General features: G+C 48.5%; 1 protein-coding gene across 2 annotated transcripts; it reads left to right on the top strand.

The window, feature by feature from the left end:
- The first annotated feature begins 311 nt into the window (after window positions 1–311).
- On the top strand, window positions 312–18,910 carry TSPAN33 (tetraspanin 33). 2 transcript variants are annotated; one of them, XM_034671872.1, is made up of 8 exons: window positions 312–671; window positions 13,172–13,229; window positions 13,896–14,020; window positions 14,365–14,439; window positions 15,486–15,581; window positions 16,892–17,020; window positions 17,423–17,584; window positions 17,795–18,910. In XM_034671872.1, the coding sequence occupies exons 1-8, from the start codon at window positions 570–572 to the stop codon at window positions 17,894–17,896; spliced, it is 849 nt and encodes a 282-aa protein (XP_034527763.1). In that variant the 5' UTR covers window positions 312–569; the 3' UTR covers window positions 17,897–18,910. The 2 variants fall into 2 exon arrangements, with proteins under 2 accessions (XP_034527763.1, XP_034527759.1); XM_034671868.1 differs by having other exon boundaries at window positions 314–671; window positions 13,893–14,020.
- Window positions 18,911–21,152: the final 2,242 nt, after the last annotated feature.

The following is a 21,152-nucleotide window of genomic DNA, read 5'->3' on the forward strand; positions in this document are numbered from 1 at the left end:
TGTGTTTGCATATGTGTGCAGCAACCGGGTAGAGGACATGGGTGTGTGATGCAGTGTGCATTCCATCTCATCCCCTTTCCCTTGAGCAGCTGCTGCCTGGATGCTTCCCTTCTCGGGGGAGGCGGCAAAACCACTGACCCTTTAACAAGTTGTCCCTCACAGAACAGGTGTCTCCCCCGCCTTTCGGAGGAGAGGGATGGCTGGACACTTAGTGACATCAGCGACCGACCAATGAGAAGTCAGGCTTCGGCAGCCGCGCCAATGGGCGGCCAGGGGCGGGCCCGGTTTCCTGGGAGCCGGGCGGGCCAGGCTGGTCCTCCCGCCGCCGCGGAGTCTCCGCCGCTCACGCTGCCCGCCGCCGCTCCCGCGACTCCCGGCGGCTCCGGTGGTGGCGCCGTTCCCCTGCCCGCGCTCCTCCCGGACGCACGGCTCGGGCACTTCCCACCGCGGCGCAGCTCCCCCGCCTCCCGGGCTCCCGCGGTGGCGCGGCTCATGCCCCCAGTCGTAGGGCGCGCAGGTGGGCCGGCCGCCGCGGGGAGATAGGCCCCCGGGGGGACGACGGTGGGAGCATGGCCCGGAGACCCGGGGCGCCGGCCGCGTATGGGGAAGAGTTCACCTTCGTCAGCCCGCTGGTGAAATACCTGCTTTTCTTCTTCAACATGCTCTTCTGGGTGAGTCGTGGGGGTCTTGGGGACACCTGGGCTGCAGGGCACCCCTCGAGGGTACAGTGGGCTGCCCACGGCTGAGGAGGGGGCGTCCCGGGATGCCAGGTTCCAGGCGAGCGTCGTGAACGACACTGCTTAGTTTTCTGGGCTGATGACACTTTGGGGGTAATTTGTCCTGGGGAGGGACACCATACTGGCGCCGCGTCCGGAGGGGATATTGGGGGGGGAGGGGGAGGGTAATGCAAGAGATTCAGTGAAGACTTAGGGGTATCCTCTGGTCATCGGATGAGCCTCTGTGACAGGCCAAAAAAATGGGTTTGCGCGGGAGAAGCGGGTTTTCCTGTTGGCCCAAAGCAGATCCAGTGCTACATTCATGATTGGGGGACTTTCAGGCCTGGGGGCTGGGGGGCCCAACAGCAAAGAAAAAAGATGAAGGGGGGGAAAACCCAGACCTTCCCTCCCCCTTCCCTCAGAGAGGATGGGTTAAAGGGCTTCATCTTTTCCTTTTGGAGGCCTCTGGTGCCCCCTTCCTCCCAAAGGCTGAGAAGGGGCAGGAATGGCCTCCAGATGTGGATGCCTTTCCCAGCACTGTCCGAAACTTTGCCCCACCTTTCTCAGGACCAGACTCCATCTCCTGGAGCCTGACAGTCCAGCTTCTTTAAATTGGACCCCGTGTTGGGCTAAAAGGCCAGCAGTCCTTTCAGAATCTTATAAGCAGTGTGGAAAAGTGGAAAAAATATTGGACTGGGCCCACTTGGATTCCCATCTCCAACCTGCAGTTGTTGACTTGACTGACCTGGGCAATATGTTCTTCTCTGTAGGCCTTAGTTCCCTTCTGCATAAAATCGAACCCGGTATGATCAGGGATGGCTGAAACACTCTGCTGGAGCTGGGAATCCAGCTGGACCAGATCATGAAATGGTAGCTCAATCCTGTTTCATGTCTATAGAGTCCTTGAGCTCCTCTGGGTTTGCGAACATAGAGAGGTCCTTCTCCCATCCCCCATTCTCTTCCAGCTCCGGTCGCGCCAGAGCAGCTGCTGTAGGGTACCCATTATCCCTGCCCATTTCAGCCTGAGACCTAAAGTTTAGACTTGCAGGAGGGAGAAAGCTTGAGTCTAAAATATGTTTCCTAGGAGAGGGAGCAGACCAGGCATCTAAGCCAGTTGCTGGAAAGGTTCACAGGGGCCGTGGTTTGAAGAACAGACACAAAGTACATAAGTGCTCGCCTGTTGGGACAAATGAGAGAAATCCCAGAGGGTGGTGATAAGAGCTCAGCCACTGTATTGGGAAAAATGAAGTTGGAGTTCCTAACAAATTCTCAGTTTTAGAACTGGAAAAAAAAATCTAGAAGACATTCTATCCAGCACCCACATTTTATATATGAGAAAACTGAAGCACAGAGATGTTAATTGTTTTATCTGAGGTCTAACAGCTGGTTAGTAAGTTTGAGCTGGTGGTTTTTCTGTTGAACTACAGTGCGTCTAGGGGAAAGTCCATGGCCCAGACAACTGCTACTGTAGCCGGAGTGTTAGTGTTAGTAGTTAACCCAACTTCCCATGGTCTAGGGTCTGCCTCAGCTGGAGGTTAGGAAAGAACAGAAGAAAAATTCACCAGCACTCTGCCAAGGCTGGGGGACATTCTAAGGGAAACTCCCCGCCTAAGGGCAAGTCCCAGTGAACCCTCCTACATGCTCACTGAATGTGCCAGGCCAGTAACATGCCATCCTAGGGGATGCCATACCATCATCAGAGCCAGCATTAGCATCCCAGGGACCTCAGATCCTCATTTGAAGTTTCTCTGTCAGCCAAGACTCTGCTTCTTCTTTGGAGCCTTTGGCACTTCACCCTTATCTGTGTTTCCCAGCGACGACAGCTGGGTGCATCTGTTACACTTGCGTTCATGGGCATTTTCTTGGACTTCCCCACCCTACTCCATCCCCCTCTCCCTTTTACCAGACAAATGACTGTGGGAGGTTGCAGCCAGGGTGAGAGTTTGGCTCCATAGACCCATTTACCTTGGTAAAAATGATTCATTCAGGGTCAGAGGACCTGGCTAACCAAGCTGGCACCACCCCAAATTAGAGAAGAGCCCCTTCTTAGCCCTACTTTAGACTCATAAAAAGTCAGAGGCTCTGGAAATAGCACAAGGAAGGACAAGAGGCCCAGTTCCTTTCTGGCATCAACTTACTGTGTGACCCTAAGCCAATGTACCTGTCTCTCTGTCCTTAATCTTTCTCCTCTAAAGGAGAAAAATTTTCTGCCTCTGTGAACTATTCAAAGATGAATGCATCACTTTGGGGTCTGTTTTCTTTCTTCAGGACCTGGGGCTGGTTCTAAGGATGCATCTGTCTGTGTCCTCGTGTCCCTGGGACATTGACCTTCCCAGAGGCCAGTACTTTTTGGGTGTTACTGAGCGTCACATCTCCCCCAGGCCCAGAGTCCCAGAGCTACATTCTACACAAATGCAGTTGGAGATGAAGGGCTGCTTTTCCAGCTCAGGGGTCCTCTTTCTTCCTACCACCCTTCAGGGACTGGTTCCCGTGCTTTCTTTTTTGTGGGCTCTCACCATCCTAATCATCCCCACTTCTGCCCAGGAGACACCCCTGTTGCTGCTCTCCTTTTCCAGGCGGACTGCATGTTCTGGCCAGCTGCTGGGGGAGCTGTGTATGGGTGGTGTTTGTGCTGGAACAAATTGGAAAGGCAGCCAGTATTGTCTGGGGTCACACTCGGTGATGGTGTGGCACTAACAGCCCTGGCCCTTGGGTCATTTAGTCTGACTCAGAAGGCTGCTGGCTTCTTTGGAAGCAGGACCTGTTCCTCCTGTTCATGTTTCAAATCTCACTTCTCCTTTTGCTCAGGAGTTCTGGTCTTCTCCCCAGAATCATGCTGCTGGATGACTGATTGTTGGAATCCCATGACCCAGAGTAGTTGCCCCAAGATCCCAAAAGTTGTATTACAATTTGTCAGTTAAGAAGTAGCTGACTCGCTTCCCCTCCCTGTGCTGGACAGCTCTGTGCAGAGAAAACACCAATGCCATGGTACAGGCTTTATCAGCCTCGAGCACGCGCTGGCAGGAACATTATCAGCACTGCTCATAGCGGTCATATCCCTCCTTGCTGGTCCTTTTTCCACCCAGGGCAGCCGTTGGGGTGGTTTTGAGCCAAGCCGAACTCAGACCTCCAGTCCCTATGACTCTACCCAGGCTTCTTTGGTGGCCATGCCTCAGGGCTCCCAAGGCACCGTGTATATATACCTTGATTGCCACATCCCTTCCCTCTGCTGCAATTGTATATTTATTTATGTCTCCTCTTCTAGACTTCAGGCCCCTGAGGGTATTCTGCCTTATTCACTTCTTGCTTCTCAGAGCCCAGCTGAGTTTGGCAGGGTGGGTCCTTACTGAATGCTTATTGAGTGGCAAATGAGGGAGCAGCCCTTACCTGGTGAAGGCATGCTGCCCCTCCTCCCTCTCTTATGGACACTACTAGTCTGTCAAGACGCAGCACAACCTTGAGTCCTTGAGCATTCTTGGTGGGGGAGAGGGATCCCACTGTGTTTTCTTCTGCACTGGGTCCTGTGGCCCAGCACCCCCCCTCAAGCCAGGTCAGCCGTCTTGTCCAGCATCTCCCTCAGGGTCATGCATAATGACTACCTACAACACCCGGATGTTTTCACTTCCCATGCAGCACATGTGGACCCCCATCCTAGTCTCTCCTAGAATGAGCCAGGCCTCTAGTGAAGTATCTTCTTTAAGAAATTCACTCCCCCCTCCAGGACCACTGTATTGGAGTCCCCCGGGCAGTGAGAATGCCCCATACCACCTGTAGCACCATCCGTCGTAACCTGGCTCAGAAGCCATGAGGAAATGAGCAGGCATCAAGCCTGGCAAAAACCCCTCTGGAGTGGCAGGGCCCTTTCCACCACCCAGCATAACCCCCAGCACACACACACACACACGCACACACTCACACCTAAGTACATTACAAGACAGAGCGCACCCCCCACCCCTACTCTCCTCCTTTCCCTGTAGACTAGGCACGCTGTAATAAGTGACGTAGTTACATTCTTTTAATTAAAAAAGAAAATACTAAAAATGAAGACAAGAAGCATTTCCTATGCTGTCAAGTCATTCACATGCTTTCTTATCTCAACAGCTCTGTTTGCCTTGTACCGAGTAGAAAATCATAAACTTCAAGAAGCCTTTGAAAGATTAAAAGAAAACACGTAACACCTCTCAGAATCTTGATAACAGACTCTGTGTCAGGCTGGGGACTCCAGGGCCATAGTTTGAGTGTTTATACTACTGTGAGCCCCTGTGGACTTCTGTCCCTCGTGTATAACCTTGGAAAACCAAGACCAGCCATGGCCTAAAGAGAAGCTAAGTGGTTGGCTGCAGACATCGGAAAGAGTTCTGTGGATTCCCCCACACCAGCAGGACAATTCTGTCCAATCCAGAGGGAGAAAGCCAAGAGCCAGTTTCACATAGATAGTTGCCAGCTCAGAAATCCAGGAACAATGGTGCTGGGATGGTCGCACAAGGACCAGGGCATGCAGAGCCTGGGCAGTGAGAGAGAGGGCCCTACTTTAGGTCAAGCAGGCTTATCCAGAAATAAGGATAGAGAGGACTGAGGAACCAGACATACTGTTGCCTCCCTCCCCACGTCCCTCTGGGTAGGGGCAAGGCTTTGATCCCCACACAGAGAATGACTCTATTCACAGCTGTCCCCTACCACCACCTTCCAAAGAAGAGGAGAGGACTCAGAGACAGAGGCACCCACTTCATGTAGGCTGGACTTTAGAACGTGGAGACAGATGAGGCCAGGGCTTTCTCTCAGGGGCTGGTGGGCCCTGCGTGGTGATGCCGTGTCTTCCCCTTTCAGGGTGCTGTTCCAGGGACTTCCCTCTGGGCCCTGCTGGCATCATCACCTTCTGGTGCTCTCCTATTCCCCGCACCACCACCTTAGCCTCACCCAGTTTGGAGATGACCAGCTACTCCCCCAAGAGGACTGCAGGCAGCTTCTTCCCACCTCACGTGATGCCCCCAGGTGAATGCATGGCCCAGGTCACAAGGCTCCGGAGACATAAAGACTTAGGTTCCTGTCCCATTTAGCTGCTCACTTTCTGAGGGAGCTGGGGAAAGTTACTTGAATCCTCCCAACATCAGTTCTGTAAAATGGAGATACTAACACCCTTTTGGGATTGTGGTCAGAATGCAACGAAAGAGTGGGTATAAAGTACCTGACCCTTAGCACTCAACAAAGGGTAGCTATTGCTGTTGCTAGAAAGAGCTCCTAGAGGTCACCTGTTAGGGATGGGCTTGGAGAGCCAGGATGGGTGTTTCTTCTGACACGCGGCAAGTAGCTGAAGATTGAGTCTAGGTGAGGGCTAGCTCACCTTGGGCCTGACTTCCTTCAGCCTCAAACCCCCTTTGCTCATATTTCTACTGTTAGCCAGAAAGAGGTGATAATTTATGGTGTCTTTATAGATTTTATAGTTCACAGAGACGTTTCATATCTGTCATGAGAACAGAGACCCCACTGTTGTCTCTGAGGGCCTTAGGTAGGTCCACTTGTCAGGGCTTGTCACACCACCTTGGTCTTAAGGTACAATCCAAGTGGACTCCACGAGCTAATTTGCCTGTTATTATTGGCATTTGGGCACTAGAGCCAGGAGAACTCTTGTTCAGAGTTTCACCTTGGGGCCCTATAACCTTCCTCCCTTAGTGCATTATAATGGCCCTGAAGTTGTGAGTGTTCCAGGGACTAGGATAGGGTTTTTCTCATAATGCCAAATCATAGCTGTCTTTCTACAATTTGCAGGGGAAAAAAAGTCAAATAATGGAGAGAATTTTCTCCATTTTTTATTTTCTCCCATGAACATTAGTATCTGTGGCCGTTTATCTGCCAGCAAATGCTAGCAGAAGGCAAAGGGAAGAGGACAGGAGCAACCAAATACTATGTAAAACTAGGAAACTATTTAGAGTAGTGCCTGTATTATTGTTTTATGAGATGTAGAGACATAAGCTTAACAGCCTTGTCGTTGCTTAGTAAATTGTTCCTAATTTCTGTGATAGAAATTAATATGTTGTGCTTCCTCACATGACACATTGAGAAAGACACAACATTATCTGTGCAATATTTCTGTCAAAAATGTGTCGCCTGAATCTAACTGTGAGGAAACAATCAGATAAATTCAAACCGAGGGATATTCTGCGAAACAGCTGGCCTGGACTTATAAAAAATGCCAGTGTTGGGGCACCTGGCTGGCTCAGTCGGTATATGCAACTCTTGATCTTGGGGTCGTGAGCTTGAGCCCCATGTTGGGCATAGAGCTTACTAAAAAAAATTCCAGTGTCAAAAAAATGTTAGAACTAGTGTTGACAAGGGTGTGGAGAATTTGGAACCCTGGTACATTGCTGGTGGGAATAGTGTTGCAGCCACTATGAAAAGAGTCCAGTAATTCCTCAAAAAATTAAACATAGAATTACCATATGAGCTGGCAGTTCCACTCCTGGGTATACACCCAAGAGAACTGAAAACAGGTATTCAAACAAAAACCTGTACACCAGCATTCACAGCAACACTATTTACAGGAGCCAAAAGGTGGGAATGACTCAGATGTCCATCCGTGAATGAATGGGTAAACAAATTGTGAAATATCCATACAATGGAATATTATTAGGCCATAAAAAATAATGAAGTCCTGATACATGCCATAGCGTGGATGAACCTTGAAAACATTATGCTCAGTGAAAGAAACCAGACACAAAGAGCCGTATACTGTATGATTCCATTTATAGGAAATGTGCAGAATAGGCAAAGCTATAGAGCTAGAAAGCCGACTGTGGTTGCTGGGGGTTGGAGGTGTGGAGGGAATGGGGGGAGTGACTGTTTAATGGGTTAAGGATTTCTATCTGGGGTGATGAAAAAGTCCTGGAACATGATCGCAGTGATGCTTGCACAGCAATGCGAACGAACTTAAGACTGCTCAACTGTGAAATGGTTAATTTTTTTATGTATGTATTTTACCATAATGTTTTATTTATGTTATTTTTTAAAAAGATCTTATTTATCTATTTGACAGAGAGGGAGAGAGAGAAATAATGAGGAAGAGAACACAAGCAGGGGGAGCAGCAGGCAGGGGGAGAAGGGGAAGCAGACTCCCTGCTGAGCCCCACAGGGGCTCAATCCCAGGACCCTGGGATCAGCTGCCCCTTACCACAATTTTTTAAAAGTCAGGGTCTTGAAAGACCAAAAACAAAGAAAAGAAAAAAGCTGCAAAACTCTTTCAGGCCAAAGGAGACTTGATCACTACAGATCACTAAATGCATGATCCTTGATGGGATCCTGGATCAGGAAAAAAAAATAGAAAGAAAAAAAACAGTTATAAAGGACATTATTGGGGGAATTGGGGAAAGGTAAATATGGACTGTAAATTAGATAGCGGTGATAACATATTAAAGTTTAAGAAAAGAATTTAACGTGTCAAAATTGTACAGGTTATACTAACAGAGCATTGTAGGTTCCTGGTGCTCTGACAACTCAACAGTATTAAGATCCGTTGCCTTACACTTTGGTGTAAGGACAGACCCCCCGATTAAAGTTTGCGAAATTGCATGCAAGTGAATCCCAGTTTAGGAAAATCTGTTATTAAAAAATGTGGATTTACTGGGGCGCCTGGGTGGCACAGCGGTGAAGCATCTGCCTTCGGCTCAGGGCATGATCCCGGCGTTATGGGATCGAGCCCCACATCAGGCTCCTCCGCTATGGAGCCTGCTTCTTCCTCTCCCACTCCCCCTGCTTGTGTTCCCTCTCTTGCTGGCTGTCTCTATCTCTGTCGAATGAATAAATTAAAATCTTTTTAAAAAAATGTGGATTTACTAACCAACTAACACCTAACAAATTGGGAATGGTTGTTTTTAAATAGATTTCATTTTTTAGAACAGTTTTAGTTTTACAGAAAGATTGGGAAGATAGTACAGAGAGTTCCCATATACCCCACATCCAGTTTCTCTCAACATCTGACATGAGCATACATTCATGACAATTAATGGTATTACCATTATCACCAAGGTCCATACTTTATTCAGATCCCTCAGTTTTCGCTTAACACCCTTTTTGTGCTCCACGATGCCATCCAGGATACCAAATTTCATTTAGTTGTCCTGTCTCCTTAGGTTTTCATTGGCTGTGACAGTTTCTCAGAATTTCCTCGGTTTTGGGGGCGACTGGGTGGCTCAGTCAGTTAAGCATCTGACTCTTAATTTCAGCTCCGGTCCTGATCTCAGGGTTGTGGGATGGAGCTCCACGCATGGAGCTCGAGCTGGTCAAGGACGGGCTTGAGAGCGTCTCTCTGCCCCTCCCCCCTAAAAAAAAAGAAAGGAAAGAATTTCCTAAGTTTTGATGACTTTGGCAGTTTTGAGGAGCACTGGTCAGTTATTTTGTAGACTGTCCCCGTATTGGAACTTGCCTGGTGTTTTTCTCATGGCTGTAACGGGGTTATGTGTTTTCAGGAGGAAAGCCATAGCAGTGAAGTGTCATTTTCCATCCCATCATATCACATACCTGTGATTTACTTCTGTGGATGTTGACCTTACCTACCTGGCTGAGGTAGTGTTTGCCAGGTGTTTCCATCGTAAAGTTAGTCTCCCCCCCCCCCCCCCCCCCCCCCCCCNGGCTGTTTGTTTTTAAGCATTTCCTCACTTTCTGGCACCATGAGATGCTCCAGGCTTATCTCGTATATCTCCCGCTCCAGTGGTAGATTGAACCATTTTTCCAAGGAGCCCAGGGGGTGGCTATTTTCATTATAAGGTGATTACTCACCTTCTATAAGGATAAAAGTATTGGTGCATGCAAGTTATTTTATATAATTTGATTGACAATTCTTCAGGAACATGCCTTTTGCTAGACTCAGCTATTTTAAAAACTGTGTCTAGCTTGTAAAAATTTCCAGTGAGGCTTCATTCTAGCCAGAATATGCAAAGCCGTTCTAAGAAGTGTCTTTATCTCCATCCTCATGATGAAAGGAGGTCATTGGCGATATTGCGGGGTGTTATAAGGATTTTGTGGCAAAGCCTGACATGGTGGAAAGAGTTCCAGACTGAGATTGGAAACTGGGTTCAGTCCAGATGTTTCCTCTGCACCCATGTGCACTTGGTCAAGTATCACTGTGCTCTTTGGGCCTCATCTATAAAAGAGGTGAGTGGCTGAGCTCATTTCTAAGGTTCTATTCAGCTCTAAAACGCTGTGCTATTAACAGCAGCTGCATTAACTTTGGGATGGCAATAGCTTTGAGGAATTCAGGGTGGGAGATGTGGGCAGGAATAGGAGTGTGAAAGGGCAAGCTGTGACTCCAGGATGAAGAGGCAGATCAGTGATAAAAATGTCGAATTTTAGAGTTGGCTAGTGAGCTCCGGGTAAGCAGTGTCATTAGTGATCGTATTAAATATTAATGATAATATTAAAGTCTTAATCTCGATTTTAATGTAACCTGCACCGGCTGCTCTAGATGCCTGGCTGAGTGTGCTTTAGGCTTGTGCTTCTCAAACTTGGCTGCACACTGGAATCACCTGGAACGCATTCAGAAGTACTGTTGCCTGGGTTCCAATGTCAGAGATTCTGAAATATGTGCTTTGGGGTGCAGCAGAGGCATCAGCGGTTTTAAGTTCTCCCTGGCCTCCCTCCCATTCTAATGACACCGAGTTTGGAAAAGATAGACTCTAGATGCTCTTGTCCCTCTCCCGTATAACATACAGGTCTCCTTAAGGGCAGGGACCATATCTTACTCATCTCTGCAGTCCTCAGAGTACATTGTGCAGAGCAGCTGATGAACAGAATTTGGACAGTGTGTTAGTTTCCTATTGCAGCTGTAATAAATGACCACCAACTTCATTGCTGACTACAACACAAATTAATTTTCTTACGTTCTGGGGGTCAGAATTCCAAAATGGGTCTCACTGAGTAAGACCAAGGTATCAGCAGGGATGGTCCCTTCTGGAGGCTCCAGAGGAGACTCTATTTCCTGCCTTTCTCAACTTTTAGAGGCTGCCTGTCTTCCGTGGCCCATGGCACCACTGCACCCCAACCTCTGCTTCCACTGTCATACTGATCTCCTTCTCTGACTCCGACCTTCTTGCCTCCCTCTTCTAAGGCCCACCAGGGCAATCTCCCCATCTCCAGATCCTTAATCACATTTGCAAAGCCCCTATGGCCACGGAAGGTGATATATTTACAGGTTCCAGGAATTAGGACAGGACATCTTTGGGGGGACATATTCTACCTACCACAGATAAAGACAGAGCAGCTTTGCAATTACAGGCCCACACGTGGAATGAAGTTACCACCATACGTGGCATCTCTTTACTTTCTCTTTCTTGTTTTAGTTGGGTTAGGATTTAATCAGAGACCGTCTCTGTGGAAAGTTATACATCCTAGGAAAATTTAACATGTTGCAAAACAGTGAGGAGACTGGGAACAACAGAAATAAAGAGCAGATACATATCTTTCAATGATTCAGTAAAAGGATATTCAGAACGGTTAATTAGCTGCGGGGAGTTTTAAAGGGCAGGCAGGCCAAGATGCTCAATCACTGTGGCAGAGGGCTGTGCCTGCAGGCCTCAGGGGTGATTGGGATCTCTGCCTTGCGGCTTCCTCTCCTCCCACCCACTCCGCCTTGCTCCCTCAGCCTGGTTCTGCTGGGGGACTACAAGCCAGCTGGCACCTCCAGCCCCACTCCCCGCTCTGCAAGCAGCTCCCTCTCTCCTGGACAAATCGCATAAGGGAGGGCCAGCAGATAACACATCTGACCCTGAGTCCGAGGCAGTGTCAAATGACTGGGGTGGGGGGGCAAGGCTGTGTATATAGCCAGAGAAGAGTCCTGAAAGATATGGTTTTAGATAAGGGTCTAAATGCACCGGAAGGCAGAGGCCACTAAGGAAAAATGTCTTTTTGCTGAGGGACTACTCTGACCCTATTACCTCTCTAGGGGCCCTATTCCCTTCTCCCACCAAAGCCTCAAGATGGCTCTTTCCAGCTGGTCTCTGTCTTTTAGGACAGTGGTCTCTGTCTTTTACCCAGCCATCTCCTTCCCCACTGAGTTGGTCAAGTCCCTGCTGCTGAGAACTCCCTCCAGCCAGAGCTTGGCCCCAGCTATTGCCATGGTGACAGCCAGCTGCTGCTTAGCACCAGCCTGGGGACTGGGCACAAAGAAAGAGTGGCCAAGAGATGTGCACACTGGGCTGCTCTGCACTCCTGGAGGCCTGGGGGTGGGGGTGGGGGCAGAAAAGGCCCCTTTAGGGATTGTTGGTAGACCGCTTTATTCTCTCAGGGAGGAGCCAGGAAGTTTGAACTGTCTTTTGCTCCACACTGGAATCCAGGGTTATAAAGATAAGGCTCCTTTGCCAAGGCAGTTAGGTATTTTACACACATGCATTCATGCATGCATTCTTTCACATTGGTATGCTCTTCCATTCTCAAATTTGACACCATTTTGACCCCCAAGAGAGTTAGGGATCTGGGAGTGTGCATCTACTCAGGCCTGCTTCAGCTTTAACACCTGCCCTTTGGGGGCACCTGGGTGGCTCAGTCGATTGGTCATCTGCCTTTGGCTCAGGTCATGATCCCAGGATCCCAGGATAGAGCCCTGCTTTGGGCTCCTTGCTCAGTGGGGAGTCTGCTTCTCCCTCTCCCTCTGTCCCTTCCCCCTTCATGCTCTCTCTCTCTTTCAAATAAATAAATAAATAAAATATTTTTAAAAAACCCTTCCCTTTGGGGGCGCCTGGGTGGCACAGCGGTTAAACGTCTGCCTTCGGCTCAGGGTGTGATCCCGGCATTCTGGGATCGAGCCCCACATCAGGCTCTTCTGCTATGAGCCTGCTTCTTCCTCTCCCACTCCCCTTGCTTGTGTTCCCTCTCTCGCTGGCTGTCTCTATCTCTGTAGAATAAAAAAAAGAAATCTTAAAAAAAAATAAAAAATAAAAAACCCTTCCTTTTGATGTAGCTGAATTCAAATTAAAAACTTGTGACCCTGGACAAGTTAACTATAGTAATGATAGATATATTTATTGTCAGGCATTGTGTTAAATGCTTTCCATGCATTATCTAATTTCACAGTTTTATTCGATGTAGTTGTTTTAAATTCCCATCTTTAGGTACAAAACTGAGGCTCAGAGATTTGTTTATCAGAGACCCAGGTTTGACTGGCTCCAAAGCCCACATTCTTAACCACTGTTAGTAACCTTGAATTGCCTTAATTTTCTCATCTGTAAAACGGCGAAAATAGCTGCCCCACAAGATAACTGTGTTGTGGGGATCATATGAGATCATCTTGGTAAAAGCTTTTCTTGGAGGCAAAGTAGACAGATGCTATCAACTGAATCTCTGGGGGGACAGAGATGCTTATCTCTGGCTCCTAGGAAAGTCATCTTCCTCCTGTTCCTCCTTAAGGTAACTTGCAGTGGGCTCTCTGGTTTCCAAAATCTCAGGGTCTGCCTCATTCCCTGTGTCCACAGGTGATTTCCATGGTGATGGTGGCTGTGGGAGTCTACGCTCGGCTGATGAAGCATGCAGGTGAGCTAGAGGTCCCCTCCATCCCCCCATGACTCTTGCCAAGCCCCTTCCTCCCCTGCTTCCTTCAGCCCTGGCCCTCTAATACGCTTTCCCACATAAGCTGTGGAGCTAAAGAGGACAGCTGTCCTTTTGCCCAATCTTAACACCCTACTCCAAGGCTTGAGGCCAGCCATGCCTGTTCACTAGGATTTCCCTGAGCTCCCACGAATCATCCAGGATCTGCCTGCATTTTAGGCTTAGGAAGTGTCTAGGAAAGGAGGCAGGCCTCTGGGAGCAGGGAGTCATCAGAGGCCTCAGCCCCTCCCTCACTGTGTCCTGAAGTAACTCAACCTCCATTCCTGTTCCACTGCACAAAGTCTCCAGGAAACGGAATCTGCAAAAGTGGGAGCCTAATGCCATTCTAATTCTTTTCTGGAGCGAAAGTGGTTCCTCCTCTCTTAAGCTTGGGAATAAAGGCTCTCACTTTGTTAGTTCCTCAAATTAAATGTCACAAACCCTTCTGGGCCTTTTTTACTCTCGCCTCGGGAGGGGAGAGTACTGCCTCCCCATAACCATCATCCGACCATACTAGGGATTCCCCCAGCAGAGGAGAACAGTTCTGGGGGACACCCCCCACCTCGTAGTCAGCACCAGGCTCAGACTGAGAGACAGTCCCTCCCCCAGAAGCAGCCTTGGCCTGCCTGGCCGTGGACCCTGCCATCCTGCTGATTGTGGTGGGCGTTCTCATGTTCCTGCTCACCTTCTGCGGCTGTATTGGATCGCTTCGTGAGAACATTTGCCTCCTACAGACGGTGAGTGGTCAGGGGCCCCCAGAAAGACCCTGGCCTCCTCCATATGCCTCCCAGGCTCCGGATGCCGTCCCTACAACCTTTCAGTTTCGTCTGTCCCACCCGCCACTCCAAGGCCTGTGCTGTCTGCTCCCCACTATAGGGCTCAGCCCAGATGACCCACCCTCAAGACAGCATGGTGGCCACCCTCAAGACAGCATGGCAGAGGCAGAGGCCTTTATCATGCGTGGGGCATCTGGGAGAAGTGCCCCATAGCTCCCCAGGACCCAGTACTCCCCATGGCCCTGAGAGGGGCTAGAGCCCAGCACGGTAATCAGCTGTCTCCTTTTCCTGCCTGCTTCCCACAGTTCTCACTCTGTCTCACCATCGTGTTCCTGCTACAGCTGGCTGCAGGGGTCCTGGGCTTCGTCTTCTCAGACAAGGTAACGTTGGGAGCCGAGGGGCCTCCTCAGGTGTGAACCAGAGGGAGGAAGAGAAGGTTCCTGACTAGGCTTAGCCTGATTAATTAACCACAGGGCTCCTTCCCCTGAGAAGCATTAGCCTTTGAAAGATTCTCCTTAGGGATGAACGAATGGCCTTTAAAGTCACCATTTTTAAAGAGGATTTCCAAATGGTAAAGTGTTTTCCTCTGACACTCTTAGAAGCGAACAGGAAAATACATTCTACGAACACAAAGTTAAAATAATCTTCAAACTTTAATGGCAAATTATTGGGTAAAACAATTATCAAGTAGACCATAGACAATATGAGGAATCTTTTCTTTCTTCTAAACATTGCTTATTGGGATAATCAAAAGGAAAGAAGGGGGTAACTAAACGAGATTTTGAGCAGTGCTCACCATAGCTGGAATTGGTCTGCTATTTAGTGACAGTCCTTTTAGTTAAGAACCAGAATTCCTTTCTCAAAGGGCAAATGATCCAGGGATAGTATTGGGCTATAGACAAGAAACTCTGAGAAAAGTAGCAGAGCAAGAAGGAAGAAAGCATGGTGGAAACTATGAAATGGGGAACCACTGAGTTCATTCAGAATGTCCTAACCCTTCTGACTTAGTAAAATCCTAAAATGATGTTTGGAGTCTAAAGAGATGCAGTTCTCTTCTGTCCACTAGAGGTCAGTGTCTCAGCTTTGTAATCTCTCTTTTCTACTAAAATATGTATGTATTAAATTCTCTGCTTTTCATCAACAAGTATTTTGCGGTAAGAGTGTTCAGAGGTAAATAAATCTTGGATTATCTCAAAATGTGGCTCTGAGAAGAGGCAACAGCAGGTCCTGTGTTTCTCTTGCCTACTGATACCTGAGGGCCCAGGGATGGATGGGCTTTGGAACTGGCCATCCACCTAGGACCTGGTTCTGATTTCAAGGCTGACTTAAATGAAGAAGGATGACCACTGTCTACTGTTATTCCTGAAGGGAGGAACAGGCTAGGGATCAGTCCTGTGTTCTGATTCCCTACTCATGTCTCTGGCAGGCACGAGGGAAAGTGAGTGAGATCATCAATAATGCCATTGTGCACTACCGAGATGACTTGGATCTACAGAACCTCATTGATTTTGGCCAGAAGAAGGTATGGGCTAGGAGTGGGGGGAGTTCACCTGTGGTTTGAGAGACTGTAGGCAAAAGTTAATGCCATCCCAAGAGACACCTCACCCTCCAGGCCTATGGGCTTCTTCATTACCTGCCAGGTAATGGATTCTGGAAGGAGCTTTGGCAAAAAACCATACATAGCAGAGTGCTTTGAAAGTACTCTTAAGAGAACATAACAGTAGTGTATATAGTAATCTACCATTTGTGTAAAAAAAAGAGGGAGGAAAAATATGTATCCATATTTGCAAAAGGAATTTACGAGGATATGTAGAAACTATTCTAAGTTGTTACTTATAGGGGGATAAGGAAATGGGCAGATTTTAAAATATTACCTATTCAAAAGTTAAGTTTTCAAAATTGTGGCAAAATGTACATAACATAAAATTTACCATTTTAACCTAAGTATACAAATCTGTGGCACCAAGCACACTCACATTGTTTACATCCATCACCACATCCCTCTCCAGAACTTTTTCGTCTTCCCCAAACGAAACTCTACCGATTAAACACTGATTCCCGATTTCCCCCGCCCCAACCCCTGACAACTACCATCTATTTTCTGTGTATGAATTTGACCACTCGAGGGACCTCATATAAATGGAATTGTACAGTATTTGTCCTTTTATGACTGGCTTATTTAACTTAGCATGTCTTCAGATTTCATCCATGTTGTAGGATATGTCAAAGTCTCCTTTTTTAAGGCTGAATAACATCCATTGTATGTATCAACCACATTTTGTTAATTCATTCATCATGCACACCTGGGTCACTTCCACCATTTTGTTATTGTGAATAATGCTGCTATGAATCAAAAGTTGAATTTAAATAAAAGTGCTTTTGAGACCAGTACTGAGTTCCCCTTCCCTTGGTGCAAGTTACTTGGATCCTACTTGCTTTCATGGAGTAATTATGGGCACATAATATTGAAGATTCTCTTCTGTTTCCTCTGTATTAAAACAAATATTTTCAACACTGATCCTTTAATTATTTTAGCCAGTGTTTTTGAACACCTCCTTTTGCAGCCTCTATACTATGCAGAAACTGCTCTCAAGGAGCTCATAGTTGAATGTGAAAAACAAAAAATATATACAACTATGGTCGTTATAACAAGGTATATAAAGGTAAAGGCCACTGAGAAACGTGAGCTCAAGGTTTAACATTGTGTTTAAAAACAACCTGAATTTACAAATGGAAGCTGGCCATGGACTTTTGACTGCTCTGAGAATTCCCCTGGTCACTTCAGTGTGAGGAGTGGGGGATTCTTAACCTCTGTGGTGGGCTTTGTTGCAGTTCAGCTGCTGTGGAGGGATTTCCTATAGGGACTGGTCCCAGAACATGTACTTCAACTGTTCAGAAGACAACCCGAGCCGTGAGCGCTGCTCTGTGCCTTACTCCTGTTGCTTGCCTACCCCGAACCAGGTGAGCCTACATCCCACTTCATTTCCTCCTGGGCAGCAATTTCAGTTACTTCCCAACTAGGGTAGCCACTGTGGGGAATCCCCATTGCCTAGCTTAACCCATCAATTTCGTAGGACAGCTGTCAGATGTTTCTCTTCACCCCAATCTAATGACTCTGTTAACTTTTCACTCCTGCGGTCCACGTGGGGATTCAGAAGGGGAAGGTCTCTAAAGCAAAGAGAACTGAACTCAGATCTCCCAGAGGAAAGGAAGCTTGCATTTAGCAACTTCCAAGTTAGGATCCTCCACGTATATTCCCTAATAATTTAGGAATTTAGGAAGGGTGGGAAGACCATCAGCTAGGGCCCAAAATAAAAAGCTTGGGAATGAGAGTTCCATTTGGCTTTTCAACTCTTTCCCCAGGCAGTGATCAACACCATGTGTGGCCAAGGTATGCAGGCCCTTGACTACTTGGAGGCTAGTAAAGTCATCTATACCAATGGCTGTATTGACAAATTGGTCAACTGGATACACAGCAACCTCTTCCTTCTTGGTGGTGTAGCACTGGGCCTGGCCATCCCCCAGGTAACTTACCCTGTAAGACTTGTGGGTCCTACAATTCTGGAAAGACTTCTTTGTTTTGGGGAGGGCACCTGGGGACCAGCTAGGGTGTCAGGCATTGACATTACTACGAAGCAGGGGATGGGATGGTGCTAACCATACTGGGAAGATCAAGTCAGGGAAAACAAAGACATCACTCATTGCTGAGGGCCCAATCCATCTCACCTCTCCCAGCTGGTAGGAATCCTGCTGTCCCAGATCCTTGTGAATCAGATCAAAGATCAGATCAAGCTACAGCTCTACAACCAGCAGCACCGAGCTGACCCATGGTACTGAGAATCCATCCTGCACCTCCTCACTATGGCGACAGGCGAGCCTCATCGACCAATAGCAATGGGTATAGCTCTCAGCACCAAATGGAGGTTTGGATTCCAGTTCCCCAGTGACAGCCCAGTGGGGAGAAGCCAAATCCAGCCGGGCAGAAGGCAGGGTGCACAGGTGGCTCAAATTTAGGAAGGATGCACTTGCTCCTCTTCTCCATCTTAGCCCTTGGCATTGTTAGAGTTATTTTGCATTATTTTTAACCTTACGCATTTGGGTTTATGGTTTTTGTTTTGTTTTTTTTTAAATTTAGTCTGGGCAGAGATGTTTGTGAAACATCAGTTGCACAGAGTCTTGGGGGTGCTAGGTGTTGCTTTTCACCGAGGCACTACAACCAATTGTTCTACCAGGGCTGCTACGAGCCTGCTGGACATACTCTGATTCCATCTGTTGCCAGCAAGACCTGGCTGGAGAGTGGACACTAACAGCCCTACCTGGAGTCCAGTCCGTATGATACCAGCTCCAGAAGGGAAGAGAGTGGAATAGGCAGTGAGCTTGGGGTCGACTGGGGACGGTTATATGTGTTGGGTAGGAATGGAAGGCGATGTGTTTACTAAATGCTGCCCAGCCATCCTCCCAGGTAGTCAAAGTGAGCTACATCCTGTCCCTCCCTCATTTCCATGGAAACATGGCAGCAAGGGCAAGGGGTACAACAGCAGCCGAATTCATCCCTCTCCCCCACTCCACCCCTTTTTAAAAGGTTTGGAACCATGGTCTTTATACTCTGCAGCCAGCAGAGGTGGGACCGAGCCACTTGTGCCCTTGAATTCCTCCCCTCTGGCCCTCCCTCTCCAGCGAGTGGGGTTTCTTTAACCTTGGCAGTGTGCTGAAGAGGAAAGGTTCACACACACCCCCCCCGCCCCCATTACCCTGCACCAGAGCTCAGTATTTCTACAGTGTAAGAAGCAGGGATCTTGCTGGGGCAGGGGAGCCAGAAGTGGCAATAAAAGTTTGTTGACATGCGCTAAATTGGACTCCATGAATTTTCCATTCTGGCAACAAGAAGGGGTGGGGTAGAAGGGCGCAGCGGGTGGGCCCTCCCTCCAGGTGGGGACTGGAGACTCCCCTAAACACCACAATACCTCCCGGGCCCCATCCCTCGCCCCACCTCCCTCAACCAGATGCACTACTCCCCTCCCACAACCCCGCCCCCTCTGGTCTAAATTAGGTCGAAAGATTCCCAGTTCCGACCTGGGAATGGCGTAATGTTTCCCAAAGCCTGATGTTAATTTTTTCCCCAAACTAAACTGAATTAAAATTGGCCACCCAAAACTTTCAGCACGGGGGTAGACAGGCACACAGCTGGAAATCAGAGTCTAGCACTCTCCGCTGGGGCGGGGAGGGGAACAAGGAGGAAGAAGGCCCTCCCTTCGCCCCCCAGTCTGGGCCCTCCAGCCCCCTCCTCCCTCTTTATCTGAAGGAGCTCGTACCGCTGCCCGCCGTACTCCAAGGAGTATTCAGAAAAAATTCCCAGCGGGGCGCGGGGCTTCCTCACGCCCAGAGAAGCGTGCGAGGGCGGCTAGCCTGGAGGCCCGGCGGGCGCGTCGGGGGGGGCTGGGGCGGGGCCGCGCGGCGCTGTGGGTGGTCCCCGCCCCCGCGGCGGCAAGAGCCGGCGCCTCCACCCCCAGCCAGGGAGTCGCTGGGAGCTAGGTTGCCCGGGGGGCGGTACGGGGCTGTGGGACGCAGCTATGCTGTTAGTGTTCCCCGAAGTCTCCTCGCTGCCCTCTGCTGTCGGGGGTCTCAGACTAGGAGCTTTGGCCTGGCGGGTGAAAGACTCGAAAAAATCCCGACCTCGCTGGAGAGGCTGAGTCGCGAGTTCTCTCCCCGCCCCCAGTTTCTTCTAAACGAGCCTTCTGCTTCTGGGAGGGCGCCTTTCCAGCAGCCGCCTGGGGCCCCAGCCAATGTTTAGCTCCAGCTAGTAACACAACGGAAAGAAAAAATAAAATCATCACAAATAAAAAATTAAAAGTAAGGGCCTTTTATTCTGAGAGAAGAGTAAAAAAGCGCGCTTTCTCTGTGTGGAAGACACGTTTTATAAAGTATTTTATACTTTTGATTCTTTTGGTGACGCGGACCGTCATTTGGGTTAGGACTTGGGGTGACGCACTTTCCTGGTTCACCGGCTTGGAGGAGCTCACCTGGTAAGGGGCTTGTCTGGGGCCTCTCGGAATAAGAGAACAGGAATGGAGGTCCGCAGAACCAGGATTCAAATCCAGACTGCTAAAACTCCAAACTCCACCTTTATTTAGGTCTTTCGGCTCTAGCCTTCTGGGCTTGGACAAAAGGATCAGGAATTCTGCCCAAGTCCCAGGCTTTACAGGGCCGCTAGCAAAAGTTCAGAAGCTTATATTGCAGTTCATTGTTCCTAGTTAGATTCATTTCTCAGTGTCTCTGGTTCTCAGTCTCTCTAGCTTACTTTCTCTTTGGCCTGATGCTGGGAGAGAAAATGCCCCGATTTTTAAAATGGTTTCTCATTGGTATTGCATGTTTCATTTTAATTTGCTCCCTGGATTTCAGCTTCTAATAATCCTAGTCTCAAACATGTGGTGGGGTTAACACCGGTATCTTAGAATAGCTATCAAAACTAGGCCTCAGAGGTGGTGAACGGAGGAAAATTCTTGGGGCCACGGAAATCAGGCCAGACGGACAGAAGTGGGAGAAAGGCCTGAAGGATGGTGAAAATCCTGCTGGGATGAGGTGGCAAGAAAGGTACTGCTAGTTCCGTGGGCCTCAAACCCTACTATGTAAACAGGGACTTTGAGTCCAAGAGCGCAAATTTTGCAGAATGTTCAGTGAGGTTCTGATTCCTTCTGAATTTGTTTTCTATTGCTGCTGTGACAAATTACCTCGAATTTAAAACAATACGAATTTGTTATCTGACAGTTTTAGAAGTCAGAAATCTGAAATGGGTCTCATTGGGCTAAAATCAAGGTGTCATCAGAGCGGAGTTCCTTCTGGGGTTAGGATCCATTTAACAACTTCTAGAGCCTGTTTGTTTGCCTGGCCGCTGTTTTCATCTTCAAAATACATTGACCTCTGCTTCTGTGGTCACATCTTCTTTTTCTCTAACCCTGACTCTCCTATGTCCCTCTGATTATATCGAGCCTGCCCAGGTTATCCAGAATAATCTTCCAATTTTAAGAGTCTTAATTTAACCACATCTGTAAGGTTCCTTTTACCGTGTAAGGTAATAAACACACAGGTTCCAGGA

This window comes from Ailuropoda melanoleuca, chromosome 1, assembly GCF_002007445.2.
Source record: "Ailuropoda melanoleuca isolate Jingjing chromosome 1, ASM200744v2, whole genome shotgun sequence".
Taxonomy (NCBI): Eukaryota; Metazoa; Chordata; class Mammalia; order Carnivora; family Ursidae; genus Ailuropoda; species Ailuropoda melanoleuca.